Source organism: Clupea harengus, chromosome 20 (genome assembly GCF_900700415.2).
Source record: "Clupea harengus chromosome 20, Ch_v2.0.2, whole genome shotgun sequence".
NCBI lineage: Eukaryota > Metazoa > Chordata > Actinopteri > Clupeiformes > Clupeidae > Clupea > Clupea harengus.
In genome coordinates, this window is record NC_045171.1 from 10,557,674 (window position 1) to 10,579,895 (window position 22,222).

General features: G+C 42.2%; 3 protein-coding genes across 7 annotated transcripts; 1 reads left to right on the forward strand and 2 right to left on the reverse strand.

Moving 5' to 3' along the window:
* Nucleotides 1–413: 413 nt before the first annotated feature.
* Nucleotides 414–5,202, reverse strand: rnf103 (ring finger protein 103). The gene is made up of 4 exons (XM_012832052.3): nt 4,049–5,202; nt 3,756–3,898; nt 3,418–3,533; nt 414–2,868 (listed from the first exon to the last, which is right to left on the reverse strand). Exons 1-4 carry the CDS (start codon nt 4,272–4,274, stop codon nt 1,389–1,391), a joined length of 1,965 nt encoding a protein of 654 aa, XP_012687506.1. The 5' UTR covers nt 4,275–5,202; the 3' UTR covers nt 414–1,388.
* A 1,059-nt stretch (nt 5,203–6,261) lies between these two features.
* Nucleotides 6,262–13,014, reverse strand: abhd18 (abhydrolase domain containing 18). 4 transcript variants are annotated; one of them, XM_012831047.3, is made up of 13 exons: nt 12,785–13,014; nt 11,838–11,945; nt 11,427–11,511; nt 10,877–10,977; nt 10,709–10,784; nt 10,384–10,468; nt 9,959–9,986; nt 9,678–9,816; nt 9,042–9,131; nt 8,672–8,773; nt 7,480–7,888; nt 6,900–7,062; nt 6,262–6,731 (listed from the first exon to the last, which is right to left on the reverse strand). In XM_012831047.3, exons 2-13 carry the CDS (start codon nt 11,927–11,929, stop codon nt 6,677–6,679), a joined length of 1,425 nt encoding a protein of 474 aa, XP_012686501.1. In that variant the 5' UTR covers nt 11,930–11,945; nt 12,785–13,014; the 3' UTR covers nt 6,262–6,676. The 4 variants fall into 4 exon arrangements, with proteins under 4 accessions (XP_012686501.1, XP_031442756.1, XP_031442754.1 ...); XM_031586896.2 differs by lacking the exon at nt 12,785–13,014 and adding an exon at nt 12,562–12,762; XM_031586894.2 differs by lacking the exon at nt 12,785–13,014 and adding an exon at nt 12,530–12,762.
* A 1,717-nt stretch (nt 13,015–14,731) lies between these two features.
* On the forward strand, nt 14,732–21,548 carry tmco6 (transmembrane and coiled-coil domains 6). Of its 2 annotated transcripts, XM_031586893.2 has the most exons (14): nt 14,732–15,171; nt 15,278–15,402; nt 15,535–15,644; nt 15,926–16,109; nt 16,256–16,360; nt 16,734–16,825; nt 17,059–17,175; nt 17,411–17,525; nt 18,005–18,188; nt 18,422–18,516; nt 19,060–19,227; nt 19,934–20,053; nt 20,882–20,936; nt 21,003–21,548. In XM_031586893.2, exons 1-13 carry the CDS (start codon nt 15,081–15,083, stop codon nt 20,894–20,896), a joined length of 1,521 nt encoding a protein of 506 aa, XP_031442753.1. In that variant the 5' UTR covers nt 14,732–15,080; the 3' UTR covers nt 20,897–20,936; nt 21,003–21,548. The 2 variants fall into 2 exon arrangements, with proteins under 2 accessions (XP_031442753.1, XP_012686763.2); XM_012831309.3 differs by having other exon boundaries at nt 20,882–21,548.
* Nucleotides 21,549–22,222: the final 674 nt, after the last annotated feature.

Genomic DNA, 22,222 nt, shown 5'->3' on the forward strand with positions numbered 1-22,222 from the left:
AGTCCTTGACCAAAAATGTGTTTTTTTTGTTGTTTTTAAACAAAGAATCTAGAGGAAAATAGCTGCTCAGATGAATTCATATAAGGCCTGTTGACAGGCAACGACTGGAGGATCTCTATTTCAGAGGACATAAAATCAAGGTTCCATCATCAATAGGTCAATGGTCAAAAGAAAAACTTTAAGCATCCTATTATTAAGCAGTGTAGAACGAATTAACGCATATTCTTCATATACCTTAATAAAGGTCCACATTGCTGATTGACAAGCCCTGGTATCAGAGTGGGTCTAATGATTTAAAACAGTACATTCCCGGTTATGGCAAAAAGAAAATACCTTTTAACAAATTCAGCAACAACATAACAGCTGGATTACCCAGCTCCAACAACTCACTAAAAGTAACAGACACACTGCAATTTATTTGGGAACATTTCCACAAGGTAAATCCAGGTGAAAAATAAACTTTATTTCAATGAACATTGCTATTCTCTGTTCATAACCTATTCTGATTTAGATTACATCACAGAGGTGAGCAGGACTACCCAGTCCTTTTAGAAGTGTTAATACAACGCCAATTACAATTGCATTTAGAGTAAGATCAAAAGCCTTCCATGAATTGGCAAACTAAACCAAGCCAGGACCATAGTTGTAGTTTATTATCCTGGGTCAGTTGGTCTTGTGCAAGATTCTTTTTAATGGAGGCTTTTGAGCATTTGACATGATGTCACAATTACAGTTGTTGCTTTAGAGTTCTGTTTTTTTTGCAATAAATATCAAAATAACATGCCTGAAGATAAACATCTGTATGTATATATCCTCTCTTTTTTTTCAATCATAAACTGACCATCTAGTAAACCCTTCAAGAAGTCTGTCGGTAAAACAAACATACTTCTAAACTTTGTAACAATTACATAATGACAAACTTTTTAAACACACATTAAATTCTGCTCATCAATGGAGCATATAAGTGGATTTTTCAGTCATATGAGAAGTAAAGTGGGAGGAGGACCGTATTATTGTAAAGAGGGCTGCCTCATGTCAATAACAGCGCAAACCATCGCAAAGAGGCATTCACAAGTTGACGTTTTTACAATTACAGCTGCAATGCAGATCAAATCTATTATCTATTACGAACAAGGCAAATCAGATCCCAGTAGGGTCAAGAAATCTTATTCCACTGTTATTTCTTTTGACAATTACCAATGCTAATAATGATGTTAGGATTATATTACCCATTGCAACTCATATACCTCTAAATGCATGTAGGCTCAAGCCAATGAAAACAAAAAAGAAAACAAACAACAACAGGAAACTAGAGACTAACGATGGACACATCAAGTATTTATATAAGTTAGGTGTGGGAAGCAGGTGATGGGAGAGGGATGAGACTGTTACTCCTGTTCTTGCAAGTCTGCTCCATGGGCCGGTCTCAATGGCTTCTTCTTGTACGACGCCCATCGGCAGACTGGACAACAGTGCCTTCCTCCTGCAAGCCACACCACAATGCATTGCTGGTGGAAAACGTGACCACACGGCAGCCCCATGACTAAGCAGTCGACTTCGAAGTTTTCCAGACACACAACGCACTCGGTGCAGTGGAGCATGTCGTCGGGCCAGGGGGAAGATTCGCCGTCCTGCGCCTCTCCACCACCGGACCAGGATTCGTCTGTCTTCCTACAGCTGTCACCTATACAGGGGCTGTCCACGTCACTGCAGTGTTCACCTGGGTCTCTGTTAAGCCCGCACATGTGAACCCCATTACTTTCGGAGTCAGCGTGGCCATCTGTGGTGCTGACCTGCGAGCACTGGAACCTCCAGGTGGGCAGATTTTTGATGTAGTCGATGGGAATGAGGGGACGCAACCAGAGGTCTGGAAAGGCGAGCCTCTCCAGGAGGAAGTTGGGATCGTCGTCCCAGTCGGACTCGTTTGGGAATGTCTGAAAGGAGGCGATGGGGTGCACCAGGTAGCTGGTGTACCAATCCCACAGACTGGTCAGCCACTCCAGGTTGTTGGCATTTTGGTCTTGCTCGCCGCAGCGGCGCTTCTTCTCAAAGTAGTCGATGAGGAGGCCGTGTGCCAGGTAGGTGCTGAGGAAGAGCGCCGGGTGCGAGGAGTAAAAGGTCCAGTCCGCCCTCACCCAGGAGGCGACGGTCGTCGTGTCGGCGTAGCGGAGCACCTTCAGGCTGTACTCGTAGAAGTTCTCCAGGTACGGCAACTGCAGGAAGCCCAGGATGGGCAACCAGGAGATGATAAGAAGCGAGTTGTAAGTCCCTAGTGTGCTAATGAGCACCACGAAGCGCTTAATCGTCACACCCTGCGTGATGAAAAGGTCCATCCAGGCCATGAGGTTGACCATGACCAGGCTGAGGACAAAGAGGTCGTTGACCTCTGGCTGCACTGAGCGCAGGAAAGTGTCCATGGCGTGCAGGGACATGAACTCCCCAGTGCTGTTCCCATACCTGTAGATGCCCTCGGGCGTCTTGAGGATGTAGGAGGGCGTCTGCTTCATGCCGATCTCCTCCAGGCAGCTGGCGTTGTCCCAGTTGCGCACGTCCACAAAGATGAACTCGATGCGACCCGTGAACTTGATGCTGAGGGCCGAGAAGAAAGCCGGTGGCTGGTCAAGCTCGGCGAAGAGGAACATCTTGACCGCGTGCTCGTCCTGCTGGTACCAGTCGTCTGCAAGCTGCTGGGAGGAGTGGATGGTTTTGATGCGCGAGGCCACGTGTGCGGTCATCCACTTGAAGATGTGCTCTGTCTCGATGCGCCGGCCATTGTACTCCTTCAGCATGACTTTGCCCTTGGAGGCTGAGGTCTGTGGCACGGACATGATGAGTGTGGATTTCATCCAGCCACGCTTACGACAGTATCTGTGAGAAAAATACCTTCATGTGAGTGTTTTTTTTTTTAAATAACTTATTAAGCAAGCAATACCTCACTCCTATTTCATGATTAAGGCAATAAGGCACCTTTGTGGCTCCTCATACAGGATGTAAATAACTTTATTTATTTAAGAATACAATTAAATAATAATTTAAATAAACTCTCTTAAACAGCGGGAAAACATCTTTTCTATGTATGTAACTCTCTATGTATGCCCAAACACTAAGTCCATGAAGAATGTGCATTCCACAAACAGCCCCTGCAACATATACTGGTGTGCAGACAGTTGTGATTTATGTTTGCATTCTGTTTACACCAAACCATATAGGAGTCTTTCACCAAATATTGCAGCTTCAGTGGAAATTCTGAGTTGCTTTATTCGTATGATTTTGTAAATACTGACTTTGTTCTTTGATTCATTGTGATATGAAAAATAAATAGGCCTGATACTGTGCATTAAAACTTCGTCTTTCAAAATATTCATATAAAAGACATTTTATATTTTAACTAGAATTGTTTCACCAAGAATCTCTCACCTTGAGTCGCTTGAACAGTTGAAAGTGCCAGTCCGAATACCAAATTGGGACACTTTCTGGTTCATTTTAGCCCAATTGGCTTTGCTCAGCAGTGGGTCCCTGCCCTGGGCGATTACCTTGTTAAAAATGCATAATTATTTTAGTTGTCCATCTCATTTTCACAGAAATGCAGTTGCACATCTGGAATCCATTGCATAAGTTCAGGGTAAAAAAAGACTTTTACACCACCACGTGGATCAATTTAAATAAGAAAAGCTGATGTAATTCCCTTCATTGGTTGTAATGGAATGATTCAGTGAATGTCTGAACTTCCTATTTGGGGTGACAGAGACACTTACTTGGACCAACCATATCCCATCTTTGGTATCTTCCACCAGTTCATAAAAGTGCATCTCCCCACTGAATGTAATGCTTGAGTCTGTCCCTTGCTGTTCTTTTTCATTTTTCAGAGCAGAGTAGAGTTCCCCTTGCATCAGATCACCTGCATTAAACAAGCAAATAAGATTTAACAAATGCATGTTTCTTACATTCATGTAAGTAGCCTAACTACAAGCATTTAGAAGAATGAGGTACCGATTGAGATCAAATATATACTAAATGTGGTATGTTTGTCGACAGCCGCGGGACTAACCTGATTTTTCGACCAGTTCTCGGACATCCTTCTTCTCTGCCAAACCTGAGTATCCCAATCCCCGACATTCCAGGATGGTTTTCAACTTTTTAAAACTTAATGCGACAGGGTCCACCAGTTGAGTGGCAAAAATGCCCGTTTCATACCATACGATGGCTTCAAAAAAACGTGCCAAAACAAACAACACCAAAAAGTACAGAAGTAGGAAGAACAGCTTCAACCACATTTTGACTTTTTCGAGGAATAGTAACTGAATTAGTGGTAGTATAAATCGGTAGCTACCGAGTAGCCTAACTTCGCATTAGAGTTTTCTGTTCCGACGGTTTGCCTGTCTTCTGTCACTAGCTGTGTACCTGCTGAAACTAGTCCAGCGAGTTAGCTAGGATAGCTTATTTTCTTCACAGAATAGACATGCCCCTGGGGAGTGATTCTATGGCGACATTTGATGCCACGGATGACTTCGAGGCCACTTGATCATTCTTTGGGTATACAACATTTTAAACAATAATCCTTCTGTTGTTAAGTAATCTAAATGTTGCAGTCCCCGAAGGCTATTCAGCTGGCTAAGCAAACCGAACAACGTAGTAGGCCACTTAGTTGTGGCCTCCTCTGCACAGCTGAATCCGTACAGCGTAGGAGACCTGGATTCTCACCTAAATGGCATGTCGCCGAAATTGAGTGGTCTTCTACCTGCGGTAGGTAACCAACAAACACTGCAGATGAGATGACAAGGCGCGGCGGCTTTCCCAGAGTTGCTGGCTGATGTTGTTAGCTAGATCGCCTTGATTGCCAGATCAGCTGGTATACATAACAAAACGTCAGAGGAGTATTTCCGTTTCCGCCCTGCTGTTCTCTCTCGTTCACTTCCCTACATGTCACCATCATCCCCCCCGTGTAAACGCGAAATCATTTTGCATAATAACGTGGGTAAAAAAATACAAATACAAATTCAACGTCATGATGTCATAATGTATAACACAAGACCAAAGATCCTTACGCACGGCGCACAAGAGATTCCTGCAATCTTTTCGCCAAGGGCACAGTACGACATGCATACTGTTCTCAAGAAATAGATATCCACAGTGGCGATTTGGATTTTAGCCTAAAATTTCTGGTGGGGCAATTTTGTATGACGTCATGGCACCGTCACAAAAATAGAGGTAGCTGATTATTATAAGCAGAAGGCCTATATAGACCAGTACGATATGCTATGGGCTGCATTTTGAGTGCCAGCAAGGAGCAGAAATCCTATTTCAGATACATTTCACATGCTTCAGCGCTCAGCGCGACACAAATATGTTGCCTATAATACAGCATTAAAGTAAAATGATTGCAACAAAGTAAAAAGATTAGACAGACACATAGCTCAAATAACTTGCATAATTTATTAAGCTTGTGGCACACGTGTGGCATACAATATGAAGCAAAAGGCACAACTGAAACAAATAACAGCAACAAAACATGCTGCTAAATGAACAAAACTTTGTTCTTGCAGATTGCATTGCAAATACTATTCTGATTCTGATACATCGATCAGCTCAAAAAAAAAATTTGACTCACCTAATCGTAGTGTCTGTTCAGCCTGGTGTCGCCCTCGCACATCGTTTTAAAGTTCGCACTTCCCACAGAGCTTTATGCACGATATCAGCCTCCCCACTTCATAACGATTCTCCTCCGTCTCTTCGTTGTGCTCTAAAATGTTCCGCTGATATGCACTATCTAGCTGTGCCATGATGTGGACCTGCCCCAATAGTCCCAATTTCAGGGCGCAGCTTTCACAGCTTTCGTGTTTCCATGTTAAGAAAAAATATTTTCAGTTTAAAAGTTCTTCGGTTTTTCTTCTGTATCTCATAAACTATATAATGCGAAACTAGTTAAACTTAACTAAACTTTTTGCGCCAAGAATAATGTCTAACGGTATCACAAACATCTCACTCTCCAACACAGCTGTCTTTTTCCATTTTTATTTCAGTAAATAAATCTGCTTAAGGAATATTTTAGACAGTCAATATAACAAGGGGCATGCCATTCAATGGTAAACATCTACTAATACTCTAGTTATTAAGAAGAATTCGTTTGTAAAATACAAGGGAGTCTTTCATTAACTATATTTGGCAGTGGTAGGTCTCCCCCCATCATAACACGGCAACACAAATGTAAAAAATGTGATGGCAACCCAGAAAACACACTGGAACAAAGCAATGGGGACAAAATCAACTGGAACCTTCTTTAATAGTCATTGTGAAACAGCATTTATCTTTATCCAAAAATACAATACTTTTATTAAAAAACTTTCCCTGCAATGCGTAGTAACACAGTGGAAGGCAACCAGGATAAGGAGGTGCTGCAAGGAACTGTGAAAACAGGTTAGCACAAGTTGTGGATTGGCATGAAGATCAGGTGAACTGATCAATGGATATTTTCTTATAAATACTAATACTAATACTTTTTTTGTATGTAAATACCAAATAATGCTGCTGATAGCACCACAGTATCTGTCCCATTGTATGAGGATTCCTTCAAGATTCTTCAGTCATCAGAAGTCTACCATGTTCTTCACTGTACACACCTTGGCTTTGTTTGAGTTAACAGCATGCTTGTTAATGGAGTGGGTTCCAAAACAAACTGCTAAAGACTGGAATACTTTTGAAGAAATCGGTCGTAGGCATCATAAATAGCTCGCCTGGAGACAGAAAAATAAATAGTTAGTCATAATTTAAAAAAAAGGCCATGTTCTTCAACCATAATTATAAGACAAATAGATTTTGACCACACATGAACACATTACTACTGTTAAACAGTAAAATGAAGCAGTCAATTCTGTGAAGATATGTGGATGGGCCTTGTCTACCTGAAAAGTCCCTGTTTGAAGAGGTAGGCGCTGATGTGGCCTCCATTGAGATAACGAACTTCACAGTCAGGCCAGATCTCCTGCAGACTCCTCACACCAGTGCGGGGGATATAGGCATCCTCCTTGGCCAGCACTATGATGATCAGGCTGGGGTCCACAGGGACTGCAAAAACAGAAGGATGTCTAATTGGCCTTTGCAGTGTGTGTGTGTGTGTGTGTGTGTGTGTGTGTGTGTGTGTGTGTGTGTGTGTGTGTGTGTATATATATATATATATATATAATTGGACATGAAGTTCACTCATACGTAGGGAGCTACAATTCTTTTGACTTAAAATGTACACTTCAACATGTACTTTTATGCTTTATGTGTACAACACTAAAGAGGAAACAAAATATGGCCTCACATCCACAAATTACAAAGTAAGTAAAAATCACGCCAAAAAACATGCCTGGTGTTATGTCTGGATTGGATGCCATGAATGAATAACAAGCAGCAGAAGCACATCCCCCTCCTGGCCTATGCACTATGCCCTATGCCCTATGCCCTATGCCCTGGCCATGCCCCCCACAGTGAGCCCACCTGAGAAGTTGGCAATGTGGGTGCACTCATCCATGACTCCCTTCATGAAGAAGAGTGACTGCCTCTGGAGTGAGTCGCGCTGACCCATTCCTCCCCTGGCCCCAACTCGGCCGGCGGCGGCGCGGGCGATGCTCTTGGCGTGGAGCATATCGATGTGCGGCCCGCTGCTGCTCACCGCCGACAGCATGTGGTCCAGCTGCTCGTGCGCTGACCCGCCCGACAGCTCGCTCCCTTTGCCGCTGTCCGTTTCGTTTCCTCCTCCGCCTGCCCGTAAGCGCAGAGACGAGGACCGCAGGCCCATGTGCTGCCTCTCCTGCTGGTCCAGGCCCAGCAGTTCATGGGAGAGCTCCAGGTCAAAGCTGCCAGGGGAGAACTTCACAAAGTCTTGGCCCATCCTGAATGAATCGGTCTGTTGTGTGAAAAAATCAACATGTTGGATTTTTCTGTGAGTTAATCTCCACAAGGATTTTCATAGAAATACACTGCGTTTTACAACTGGATTATTTTGAATCTCTTAATACTAAGTGAACAAATTTGTGGTGCAGGGTCAACACCTGCTCCAGTTGTTATAACTCACGGCTTTGCATCAGGTCACCACTGGTTCTAATTATAGATTTGCAATTCATAGAACCTGGATTTGTACTGCAGTCCGACTGTCCTTTTGTACTGGATTTATACTGCACTTTAAGTGTTCTTCCCCGGCGGCTAGTCCTGTTAATCCCGTCGGGATTTATTTTTCGATAATGACCCTCCGGACTTTACCTTATCCCATACTTACTTGTCTTACTAGATATCTTTTTATTGTGACAACATTCATAGGCAGGGACGTGCACAGGAATTTTGAAGGGCCATTGCTCTGCCTTGGAAAAAAGGGGCAACACGTTAATTTTTGTAACCGCCGCCGCCACGCCCCCTCCCTGGACGCAAATTCTGCCTAGATCACTTGAAACTCTGAAACTGTCAGGGTCGATCACTAACCGCCGCCGCCACGCCCCCTCCCCCCACGCACATATTCCATGATTATTTTATCTAGGCCTACATGAAGTTCTGCAGCCGTAATACTATTTAAAATATATACATATTTCCTTCGGAGGGGCAACTTCAGTCGAGGAGGGCAAACGGGCAGTTGCCCGAGCAACCTTAGCCCCCTCCTGTGCACGTCCCTCCCTGTTCATAGGCATAGTGAACTTACCCCACAGTACTCCAGCATTCTTATGATCTCTTCTTCATACACCGTGTGCATGGCATACTGTTTCTCAAGTTGTCTCCAGTTAACAGCTTTGCTTAAAACACCCTGAAGAGAGAGAGAGGAAAATCATGTGAAGTGGATGGCCCACTCTGAAACCCCTACAGACAAACTGATAGACACGTTGTCAAAATCAATACTGTTTTTGTCAATCATGAAAGCGACTGTTTTGTTTTTTGTTTGCATTTAACATGACGAGAACTCGACAGTAAAAATGGATTCTTGACTACTGAACCAACTCCTTACAACATTAAGCATAATATCATAACAATATTGGACTGGGTTCCCCTAAACCCTGAGAGAGGTTAGTTCTTACTGTGGTAAATACACTGGAGGCTGTGGTCCAGGAGAGGCAGGGCACCAGAGGAATAGGTTTGGGCCAGTTTGTCACAGCCAAAGATGCCATCTGTCCAGAAAAGTAAAAAAAATGTAATTAAAAAGTCAAAGGTAAAGCAAACTGCATACACTTAGCTAGAGAGCGCTAGAGAGAAGCGCAAGGAACTTGGCACAGGGTGCATTCATTTATTTAACACCACAAGGTCAACTGAGAGCCACACTCTATTTCGAAATGCTCTCCAGGGATCAGGGAAAGAGACACATGATACAAGTATCCAGAACAGGCACCAATCACCCAGCACCCAAAACACCAGGCTAACTTGCAAACGTGTAAAAACGAAAGAATTTAAGTCCTGCATCATTCCAGTGAAATCATCTAGGGCTACGTGAGCTGGAGTTAACCCAATGAGGGGAACGATCACGCTGGTGTGAGCCGAGAGTTTTTATAATTATGTCGTCACGAGGAATATTTATTCCTTGGCGGATGCGGATGATCCAGCAGGGTTAGGGTTCAGATGGCTATATATTCACATCCTGGCACTCGGGGATAAAGCGTTCTGCATTGCGTACATTCAGTGGGTTTGTATAAATAGTAACTGGAACAAAGGAGACTTACATGGCCGCCCATGGAGATTCCGGTCATGCCCAGTGGCCAGTAGCCCTCCCTCTCCAGCCAGTGGAGCAGCACGGCCGACTCCAGGATGAGTGCCGCCCCCATAACGAACAGGTCGGACACGTTCTTCAGACTGGAGCGTCTTTCAAAGAACAGACAAATGCAAAACATCGGCGTGCAACACGCATGAATACCGAGGCAGGCAATGATGACATGTCGAATTTATCGGTACATGCATACAAGTGAAATGTCAGTCAAATAGTTCAGTAATTAAATATACTTACAGCTGGTCTTTTGGTTTCCGGTATCCATGTGCAGTTCAAGGTTAAGGAAATGTTTGACAAAACAATTTTTGGCACAATGGACCATTTTGCTTTTTAAAGTATACATTTCCTCCTAACCTCTGCCAGCTCTATCCACCACAGGAGGAAACCACTCTCCTTAAAACAGTATAAGCTTAAAATCTCTGGTAGGCAGATACACCGGTCTCTTTTTGACATTTCCTAATTTGTTGGTATATTCAGAATGTTCTGAAATACGGTATTCATAACAATGCATAATCCCAAAGATTTCCTAACACGACTTCCCTGGCAAAACTATTTTAATTAGGTCTACCAGAATGTACAGCCAACTCAGTAAAGAAATAGGTATGGTTCACAACCACACTAAGAAAGGTTCCTGAAACAGGGTGAAGCCCAGTGAGGGATATAGTATGGGTTCTCCAGCAGCAGGGATGCCATTCCTGCCTCCTTTATCATTGGCCTGGCCATAAGGGTACGCCTCCTCCAGAAAAACTGCAGAATAGATCACAAGGTGGGGAAAAGATGAGGAGAAGTAAGATTGGAGCAAAATAGTTTTTTAACCTCGCTCTAGCACTCTCTCTATACTTGGATATTGTATGTACTTTATGGATAACCCATTTTCAAGTGCTTTGTGGAATGAGAGACTAAGTTGAGCGTCAAGCTAAAGCTTCAAATAGGAACCTAGGAAACTACAGTGAAGTCATTCTAACATATAATTCAAAGTCAACGTACGTGGTCACCTGTTCCTGCCAGGTGTATGCACACGGGGTGGTGCTTCTTCCATTTCTTGGGCACGATAAACTGGAACCTTGAAGAGAAATGATCAAAGGTCATTGGTATGATCTCATCTGATGAAAGAGTCAATACACAGTCCACCACATAACAAAGCTGAGACTTCACCTGGCTTTTACGGACTCTGTTGGCAAGACACCTGGCACAATCTCCTCCAGGGGTGATATAAAATGGCCATTATGAATTTTGCAGTCTGACTCATCCTCTACCTAGGAACATAAAACCAGTTATTATGAGGCCTGTGCACACTTACAAATAATCCTCCTGGTCACATTTATTTGCATGTTTCTATACAATCTGACTGATTATTTAAGCATTATATGGTAAGTAAAGTAATAATAAACATTGACATATTGCTTATTTTTAAGTGATAAGTATAATTTCCTTATGGTTGTGGTATTGTTAAGCATACTGGGTCTTGTTTACAATAAAAAATTATCAGTGCTCTATGCCATTTTCAATAAAACAAAGATAAATGTACCAGACATTCTCAAATTAGCTCAGTGGACCTTATATGCACATTATATACATACATTACACATTACATGTTACATTATACATTATATACTTCTATATATACACCTCAGCACTTGATCTGGACCACTATCTATACAACAAGAGAACAGTTTTACTGAGGATGGAGAAAAAGTAGCTTCACCTTATCAATATAAACAGGATAATCCTTGGGTACCAGGTGCTTACACTTCTCTCGGTCACCAATAATTTTCCTGAACTCAAATATTCTAGGAGAAAAAAAAGGACAAAACATAACATGATTTCTAGGTTACAATACAACACTGTCAGGCATTTTTGCATACATTGTCACACATTGCATTTTATTTCAGTTATAACTGTAACCCAGTAGTTTTGTTTTGATGTATGTGATCAATGGAGGAAGGCTGTCACAAAAATGTTTTTACCCAGTACAAACTGAATGATACCTAGCTGTCTTCACAGATATTTTGTGATGCTGACATTTTACTACTGACAAAGCTCCAATTTAGTCAGCAAGCCCCTGTACAGATTGTGCATTGGCACGGCAAGTGGAATTATAATGGCAAAGGTCTACCTTTTTAGGTCCTCTGGCTTTCCCCATCCTTGGATGAACAGCTTGGTCAGGAGAAGCCTTCTATAAAGCACATCAAGTCGACTAACCCCCATCTGTAAGGCCTCTCATCTAGAAGAACACACCCAAAACAACACACGAGGCTGTTAAGGAAGGTACTACATCGTTGGCAACTGTTGCAGAAATATTTGTAGTTATGAATACAAATCAATACTTCTGTGTTATTTAGTGGGTAATGTATTGCTGTATCTCAATACATATAAACACCTAAACATTCAATATAGCCTAATATAGTGTACTCAATATAGACAAGTCCTCGCACTACGTGGAACTCGAAGCTTGATCACCACTCAACGGAATCACAGGCTGACATTGCCGTCTACAACCAAACACTAGAGGACGCCTTTTGACTTTTGCGATACAACATGGGAGTTAACCCTATTCATTCACATTGTGAGTAAACGAGGCAAACAAGCCATAGGCATTGGAGAACCTCCCTGTGTCTATGAAACAAAAACATCCGTTCGTTTACGTTCTATTTCGAGAATGCCGTGGCTTCCTTCTGGAAGAAAGACATTTTCGGGGGAAAAAACACCGATCGCTCGAAAAATCGTTCCTTCATAACAGTTTCATAACAGCAACGGGTAGAGTCGATAGAACACATAAGCTAACAGTCAGTATTACCCTCAACTTACTTACTGCCCAGACCCGCTGTCTATGGTCTTACTTGCATTGGTGGCATGGAAGTAGTTACTGGTAACGGAACCTGTCGAAAGTTCATTGACAGTTCGTCCCCTCCACCAGCAGGTGTGGACATAGCAATGTCTTTGCCGATGACTTTGAGAATTGTGTAATCATTTGCCTACATTACAATGACTGAATGTATGTTTTTGCTGCATGTTAGCTACACAAAATATTTAAGGGAAGATTCAAACACAGATTAGATATACCTCTAACTAAAGCGGAGCGGAGCTGTCCTCCCAGGGATCGCTTTAATGTTGTTCCATGTTCATCGCAGAGGGCAAAATCGTACCAGTAGCATAACTGCATCCCATCGTTCCCTGTGACGGAAGTAAGTTTTTTTTTCTCTCAATGAAACGTGCGATAGCTTTCCTCCCCATCAGTAGGTGGCAATCACGGTAACATGCTCTCGCACAACTCGCACAATTTTACTACTGCATAGAAGAGCTAGCGGCGAAAAGCGTAAAAATAAGGTCCGCTTCAAAATTTCGTTTGAAAATCCGTTTTGACAAATGTTTCAACGTTTAACTAGTCTAGATAAATACACTCCATATTGCATCTCCAAATTTTGTCCTTTTAGGTAACTCATCTAGCAAAAAAACATGGAATGAGATGGTAGCCTACACAACATTTGTTTTATGTCGTTTATTATCATTCATTTCACCATTAAATCAATAATACATCACCACATCCATAAAGTTGCATTGCACACCAAAGGTCACATAGCTGATTAAAAAAACGTTGTATTTATACTCAGAACATCCTACACATTACTGAATAAAATTAGCCTATAGACTGTGTTTGGTATGAATTGGCAGAACAGAATGCTGAAAAGCAAAACAAAACAGATAACTTTGTTGAGGAAGCAAGGCCTGTTTATTTGAAAGCCCAATCACCACATCAAAGTACAGGCCACGAGTGGGATGTTAGTTGGACAGGACAAAACAGAAGACAAGGTTAATAATAAAACAAATGTTGTACAAGCGGACACAGAGAGATTCACATCGCTTTTCACAAGCTGCTACTCAATTATATAAAGAAAAAACTATTTAACACTCTGCAGAAACATTAATGAACACTCTTATTACATAAGGAACTACAATTTGTATAACAGCATACCATAAAATGTTTTATAATATGTGTAAACACAAATGGTAGCAATTTCTTAGGGCAATGGCAATAATAAAAAATGACAGACAAACTTCACAATGGCATACATAGATAAAAATAGAAAAAAGGTCAACACTTTGAAGACGTTTAGTGACAACAGGTTGTTTTGCAGGTATTTTTGCTGTGCAATTCCATCCACTTACACTACAAAGGCGATTCAGGCCTAAATATCTATGAATTTCCTTAAAGTATAGGATATCATTTCACCCACATAATAAGGATGCACAATTAGTTTTCTCAGTCACACAATTTGAGGTTCATCAGTAGGCAATTATTGTTGGCCAATTTATCGACTACCTTTCAACACTCATTCTCAGGCAGGTGGAATGACTCATGTAACACTTTTAGATAAAAATTTCCGTTGTCATTCCCCTGATTTTTTTTGAGAAACAAATTACTTTTTTTTAGCTTAAAAACAATGTCCTTGTATAATTAATGGCAGGCCATACTGGAATTTTCGTTGTTGTGGCTGGTTACACGCTTCTGGCAAGCTCGAGTTCCGTGGGTATAGCCACAATAAGCGACAGTATGTTTCAAAAAGTGTCAAAATAAAAGTCTGCTTCTAAGTTTTGTTTGAAAATCCGTTTTCACAAATGTTTTAACGATTTGCACGACATCTGCCTGTTTTGTCATTTTATCAGAATTTAGCAAATAATCATGGAATGAGGAGGTAACCTATTAGGAAGGCTAAAAACATAGACTTTTTTTTTCCATTAAATCTATTATAAATCACCACATCCAAAGCATTTCACACCAAGGCCCACATAGCTGATACAAAACAGTTTTATTTATACTGGTTGAGAGTCATAGAACACCATACAACACTAATAGGTTCTTTGTATTTGTATTCTGTCCTCTACGTTAAGTGTACCTTTAGTAGCATATACAGTGTTTGTTAAACGAACATGTCTTCTTCATTATATAAATAAACACTAATGAATAACTTTCTACTTTTACTTTGAAAAGGTTACAAATGGCGGCCATATTGAAACTTCATTATTGTCACTGACTCCACGGCGCTAAAAACAGTTGAAGCAAAGTTTGACAGAATATTGGACACTGATATGTTGATACAGTTGTATCAGTCATAGTGCTAATTTGTTTAGCTGAATGCATGTAAGAATAGAAAACCAAATGTGTGGATTACAGTTTGAATTTCCCCTCCCACTGACGCTAGGGCTTGCCTTCTGGTTACTTGTCAAGTGCTGCCGAACACTGTTTTCTGGATCGAACGTTCTTTTCTGTCGGTATCAAGACCGTTACTTGCGAGTAACCTTAACGTAAATCTGGTTATCTGTTCGCTGAACGGCATGCTTGTAAACCAGCGGCATTGAAATGTGGAGGTTGAAAACAGTACCACATAAAGCCCGACTTCAAGGCAGTGGACTTGAGGAGTTCAAATTGAAGAGGCGAGAGCAAGAGAGAGGTGAGTGATGAATAAGTTACCTGACTTGGCTATTTCAAAGTCTTGAGGTCTGAATAGCCTTGTTTTCACTCTGCGACGTTTCTGTACACCCTTCCCTGACACGCAGCACTGCGACAAGCCCGGAGAGACCGGCAACTCGTCAGCAAGCGGGTCCTGCTGCATGAGGATGAAGATGATGCGTTCGAGGGTGAAGGGACGATGGATACGTGCATCACGCCCACTAGCGACCAGGTGATTTATGGACAGTGCTGCACTTACGCCTAGCTTTGCTTATCAACATCGTTCAACCTCTTCTAATCTCTCTCTATCTCTCTCTGTGTGTGTGTGTGTGTGTGTGTGTGTGTGTGTGTGTGTGTGCTGTAGGTGGTCAAGCTGCTACATGGATTGCAGGCAGGCGGAGAGAAGAGGACTACCCTGTGCAGGGAGCTGAGGAGAGCACTTAGAGACCTCAAGGTCCAGCTCATCTTCATCCGGTAGCTACACAAACATACAGAAATCCTGTCTATGGCTGAAAGACCCTCTCATGGAAAGGATCTAAGACCTCAAGAGGGCCCACTCATGTCTAATTCCCTGGTGTGGTGTGTGCAGTTGTGGTCAGCTCTGTGTTTTGTGTGTGTGTGTTTTGTGTGTGTGTGTGTGTGTGTGTGTGTGTGTGTGTGTGTGTGTGTGTGTGTGTGTGTGTGTGTGTGTGTGTGTGTGTGTGTGTGTGTGTGTGTGTGTGTGTGTGTGTGTGTGTGTATATCTGTCTGATCAGACTGGAGAACAGCATGCGTGTGGTGGTGAGTCTGCTGTCGGGCTCAGACGCCCAGTGTCGTGTGGAGGCGGGAAAATGTCTGCACACTCTCTCCCACTCCCCTCACCCTGAGGTCGGAATGACTTGTCTGCTTGCCAGTCCATATCTGCTCACCTACCTCTCCGGACAGAGTGCCAAGTTCACGGTGAGAAACTTATCTGATAACTCAAATCTTGTGTTTTTAGTTAGATTTGGGTAAATAGTGTGGTCATTTCATGTTTTGTATCCCTGGAAAATCTGTGTCTCTTTACAAGTTATTCGCCTTTTTTCTCCCCTTCCTCTCTCCATCAGGAGTTGTGTCTGTATACTCTGGGAAATCTGTGTCCTGAGAATGAGTTGGTCAGAGAGAAGCTGTTGGCACAAGGGATCATCCCAGCACTGCATCACTGCCTCCAGGTGAACTCTGACTCTTACCTGAATACACATATACATACTCACGCTACTTATTTCTCTAGTAGTCCATTAAGCCATATATTTAAGGTATTAATACAAATTATATTAAACAAAAATGATATTATATTAAAATTAGGAATGGACATACTGTTGAATTGTAATAGCATAATTGCACTGTACCTCAACTTTCTTTTCCCAGTAATTGAAGCCATATTCTAAATTCTTCAGATTGTATAGAAGGGTCTTATAAGAGTCCTATGAGTTCCAGGTGGTTCAGATCCACAGAGTCTAAGGTTGTGTGTGTGTGTGTGTGTGTGTGTGTGTGTGTGTGTGTGTGTGTGTGTGTGTGTGTGTGTGTGTGTGTGTGTGTGTACAGAACCACGGTGGTAATCTGGCCGTGCTGGAAGCTGTTGCCTTCGCACTCTCACAGCTTCTGCAGGCCAGAGATGCTGAGCAGAAGATCATACCGTAAGCTTCTTTCTTTCTCTCACACACATTTTATACATGGGTGAAATGTACATGGAAAGTTTGATTTTTATCTTCATTGGTCATAGGATGTGAGGGAAGGTGGATCATGTCATACTATTGAGATTTTCTCACAATGATTGCAAACGATAATAAACACAAACGATAATAATCACTTGTTTTTTTCTTGCTGTTCCATATACAAATCTGCCTGCTTTGCTGTGATTGGTCCTCAGGTTGGTTCTGACCTCTGGCCTGACCTCTCACCTCATGGCAGGGTTGAACTCAGATCCTGAGTATGGTATAGGGGCATCCATTGAATGTGCCTGGTGTCTGCACTATCTGAGCTGCAGGTAAACACTTGTGTAAACACACTAGTGAGAGGTGTGTGTGTGTGTGTGTGTGTGTGTGTGTGTGTGTGTGTGTGTGTGTGCGCGCGCACGTTTATATTCTAAGTCACCTGTTCATGATCTATTATCATTATAATTAAGTTTAAATACAAGTATAAATTCCCAAATGCTTGGGGGAAGGATATATATTTTAAAATAACATATTTTAAGAGTCTCACTTCTCTTCTTCGCACTTCAGTGAGACAGACTCTTCGGTGCTAGTGAATCATGGTGCACTGTCACGATGTAGTTCCCTGATGGTGACTCTAGGGGGAGCTGTGGCTCATGGAGAGTCTCAGGATGGCTTGGAGCTTGTAAGTGTTTCTTGTTTGTTACTTCACTTTGTGTGTGTGTGTGTGTGTGTGTGTGTGTGTGTGTGTGTGTGTGTGTGTGTGTGTGTGTGTGTGTGTGTGTGTGTGTGTGTGTGTGTGTGTGTGTGTGTGTGTGTTTATATAGTTTTCTTGGAGTGTGTGTGTCTGCATAATTTTTTTGAAGTTTTCTACTTGAATTGTGTAGGAGTATGTGAGTGTGCGCGCGAGTGAGCTTGCTGAATGGCTTAGCACACTAATAAAGCTCTTGCTCTGAGCAATTACCCCAGCTGACACTTCAAATGCACTTCTGTTGTTTTAAGTTTGCATTATACTTTTAAATTGGTGGAATGAATATTATGAATTCTTCTTTAAGCTAATTTTGAATAAACGTAGACTTTTATGCCGTTCATGTTTTGCATAATTATGCTTTTAAGTTTTTGCCTCTTCCTCCCCCTCCCCCCCCCCCCCCCCCCCCCCCCCAGCTTATTTGGCCCCTGCTGCGTTGCCTGGGTAACCTGCTCGCCCGCTGTGATACGTGCGAGGAAGTGGGAGCGTGTGTGAACGACTGCCGTCTCCTGGCAGCGCTGGGTGTGTTTGCCCAAAGCTACCTGCACACACATCCAGCTCTCGGCAGAGAAGCCCTCTGGGTACTTAACAACCTCACTGGTAGGCCTTCTCCGTCTCTAGACCATCCTTCTGTCTGTGTCTCTGCTCTGACCCTCCTGTTTCTCTTCATGTCTGTTGGTCCTGAGTCAGGGTTGGGTGTCTTTTTGTATAACTTTGGATGACTCAGGTTTTATACTTTGCTGACTCGGTGTACATGTATCAGCAGTCAGTCCTCATTTAATTATTTTACCCCTCTGCTGTGCTCTTCAGTACTTGTCTTCTCCTTTTTCTAGCGGACTCTGTGGTGTGGTGTTCTGCTGTGTTGGGCAGTGGTTTGGTTCCAGTGCTCATCCAGCTTATGCCCTTCTCCCAGGGTATCAACAGCATGGTGAGGGAGCCACACATATGCACACTCATGTCACATGCTGTGTTCTACAGCATATAGAGGGAACACTGAATACATTTTCTACATACTACACTCACTTACTAGTCTCTCTCTCTCACTCACTCTCTTTCTCTCTCACTCACTCACTTGCACACTCACACACACTCTTTCTCTCTCACTCACTCTCTTTGTCTCTCACTCACTCACTTGCACACTCACACACACTCTTTCTCTTTCTCTCTCACTCACTCTCTTTGTCTCTCACTCACTCACTTGCACACTCACACACACTCTTTCTCTTTCTCTCTCACTCACTCTCTTTCTCTCTCACTCACTCACTTGCACACTCACACACACACTCTTTCTCTTTCTCTTTCTCTCTCTCTCTTGCTCAATCTCACTCCCTCGGTCACACACACACAAACTTTACCAGCACGAAACAGCGTAATGTTCACTAGAAACTGAAAGCCAGCTTAACTAAAAAAAGCATTTCATTGAGCATAGACTGAGACCCGATCAGTTATTTCCTCTCCATGTGCTGCGCAGGTGCTGAGGACTCTGGGTAATGTTGCATACAAGGGCACTGCATTCTGCCTGCAGCTAGTAGAGGCAGGGGTGCTCCCTGCTCTTTGTGCCACACTCAAGATGGCTGACGCAGAGGTTGTGACCTTGAGCTTGGAGGTGCTCCATTTGCTGGTGGCCAGCAGTCCACAGGTAGGTCAGGGAGCCAATCAGCATCAAATTCTACAGTGGTTATCATCCAATCAGGACAGTGCTGTGGGGGCTGATGTGTGGCATAATGTAAAGACAAGTGAAACATTACTCCTAGGTAACTGTAGGGAACAGATGTGTACTGTATAGATGTGGTGCACCTTCAGTACTGCTTGGGTGGGTCTGAGCTACACTGATTACCTCTGTAACCGATGGGGAAGGTCTTTGTGTGTCTGGTTTACAGACGGTGGCAATTTACAAATTGATCTCCTGTTTTTACATAGCCTTCTGTTTTTTCTCTCTCTCTCCTACACAGATAGCTGCCCTTTCTTTTCTCCATAGTCTAATTTCCCTTGTCTCTTGAGATTTGATTTCTCTCTTAAAGAGAGACACAAAATAACTTTTTTTACCGTCTCAAATTTGTGAAATTTCAATTATTTCAGAATGCACAATTTGGCAATGTTGGCAGTCTACCAGAATGCATAACGTAGTATAGGGCTGAACGATTTGGGAAAATAATCTAATTGCAATTAGATTTTTTTTTTTACCACGTTGTAATCGCGGACGTTGCGGTTAGAAAATCGCGATTTTATCGCAAATGCAATTAATCGTTCAGCCCTAACGTAGTATTGGACACAGTGGCAGCATTAAACTGAAAAAAGGAGGACATGAATCTTAATGAAAAGTGTTTGTTTGTTGGGTGGGGGAGGTGGCAGAGGGGTTTGTCCAGCTGAAAGGTGTGTCAGTGCTGGAAATGATGCTGTTCAACAGTGAAGAAGCCCTCCGCCTGAGAGCCTCTTACATCATAGATCACCTGCCTCAACCAGGGGTAAGTACACACGCACACGCACACGCACACGCACACGCACACGCACACGCACACGCACACGCACACGCACACGCACACGCTTCCTCAGTCTGAAGTTAGTTAGTAGTCACATAGACATACATAGACACACATTCAAGCATCCTCCAAAATGATGTTCGGACAGACACATGAGCATGTGAACGCACAGTGCATACACAAGCACACGCACACACACACACACACAGACAATAACACTTATATGCACATACACTATAGCTCTCAATCTGTAGGTTCGCTCACACACAGAGCCTCAAACACACACGAACACACACACACACACACACACACACACACACACACACACACAGCACCACAAGTCACAAGTGGTTGATGTGTGTGTGTTTAAGGCATGGAGATGCACCTAAAGATGACCTGCTACAATCTGAAACCGAAACCCACAGCTTGGTACTCTGTCGCACTCTCTTTTAAGTCAAGAGGCTGTCTGTGCTTTGTGTGGTTAGAGGAAATTGTGTGCAAGAGAAAACGAGAGGCTGTGTGCGTGTGTGAGTGAACGTACAGTACCAGTCAAAAGTTTGGACACACCTTCTCATTTTTTGAGAAATTCTTTCTTTACTTTTATTAATTTCTACATGGTAGATAACACTTTTTTTGTTTAGTACATCATTCCGTATGTGTTCTTTCGTAGTTTAAATGTCTTCAGTATTAATCTACAATGTAGAAAATAATAAAAGTAAAGTAAAAACTTCTCCAAAAAATGTAAGGTGTGTCTAAACCTTTGACTGGTACTGTACACGTATTTGACTATAACCTTTGTTCTTTTTTCCTAAGGTGGATGGGTGTTAGGATGTTGTTCAAAAGCATCCAAGCACATTCTTGTGAAAACATCTTGATGTTTAGATTTGATCTATTTCCTGCATTCAAAAGCATCCAAGCACATTCCTGTGAAAACATCTTGATGTTTAGATTTGATCTATTTCCTGCATTCAAAAGCATCCAAGCACATTCCTGTGAAAACATCTTGACGCTTAGATTTTATCTATTTCCTGCATTCAGCTTCATTCATCATAACAACCTCAACCCTGTGGCGATCACAGAGTAACACGTTTAAATGATACATTATTTGTCAATTCAATTATAAATAACATTATATGGTGTGTTTTTTAAAAGTTTCAATAATGAAAAAGGGAGTCTGGCGTATAAAGTTGTATTTATCAGTAATCATGAACGTATCAAATGGAAATGCACTACAAACCTTAAGGTTTTGCATTGGCATTGGCAATTAACATGAATGTCTTTTGCAGGCCAAACTGCTGTACATTGTGGAAGTGTTTTAATAAGGATTTGGATTGTCGTAGCTGTTGTGCTCTTTCATTGATTCAAACATAGAACAGAAAACAGCTGAAGGAAATATAAAAATGAACTCCGAAGGTGTCCACAATGTTTTTGTTTGTATTTTATATGTGTTTGTAATAAACTGATCCTTATCTAAAGAGCATTATAGTATCCAGTGGAAATCTATCATAGATGTTATATGTTACATTATTGATACATGTATGAAGCAAAACTCATAAATGGTGTGTTTTGCAATGAAACACATTATCTCTCTTGCCACGTTTTAAGGTCATGAATACTTAGCTCCTATTAATGCCTACAAAATTACCATCAACTCCCAGTTTTCGTATCAGAATGGTTATGTCTGTAAATTCAGTTTTAGTATTCTAATTCCAGGTGTTTGGTGTTTTCCCTCTTATGTCTATGTGTATTTTTTGTTGGCAATGTGAAGTCAGTGTTTGACACATGTGATGTAGTGCTTTCTCACATCTGGCATTTAGTTGAACATTGAGATGCTTATTTCTTGTTGTTGATATATAAGAAGTACCTGAATACATCCAAGAAGACCACATATTAGAGGGAAATCTGATTCTGCTTCTCCCTTCTGGACTCACACATCAATAGCAATAGCCATAAAAAACTGATTATACAGTAACAGATGGTTCAATTATTTTCATGTACACCACTGTGTTCACGTATATTTGGAGTTACTTTTTTGGACAACTTTCTGCACCTGCATCGTCTTCCGATTGCGACTGTTCAGTTTCACATTTCTCAGTTATTTTTGTCACGTACGCAACACCCAACAACGCAGGCCCCCGTGTCAGGCAGCACGTA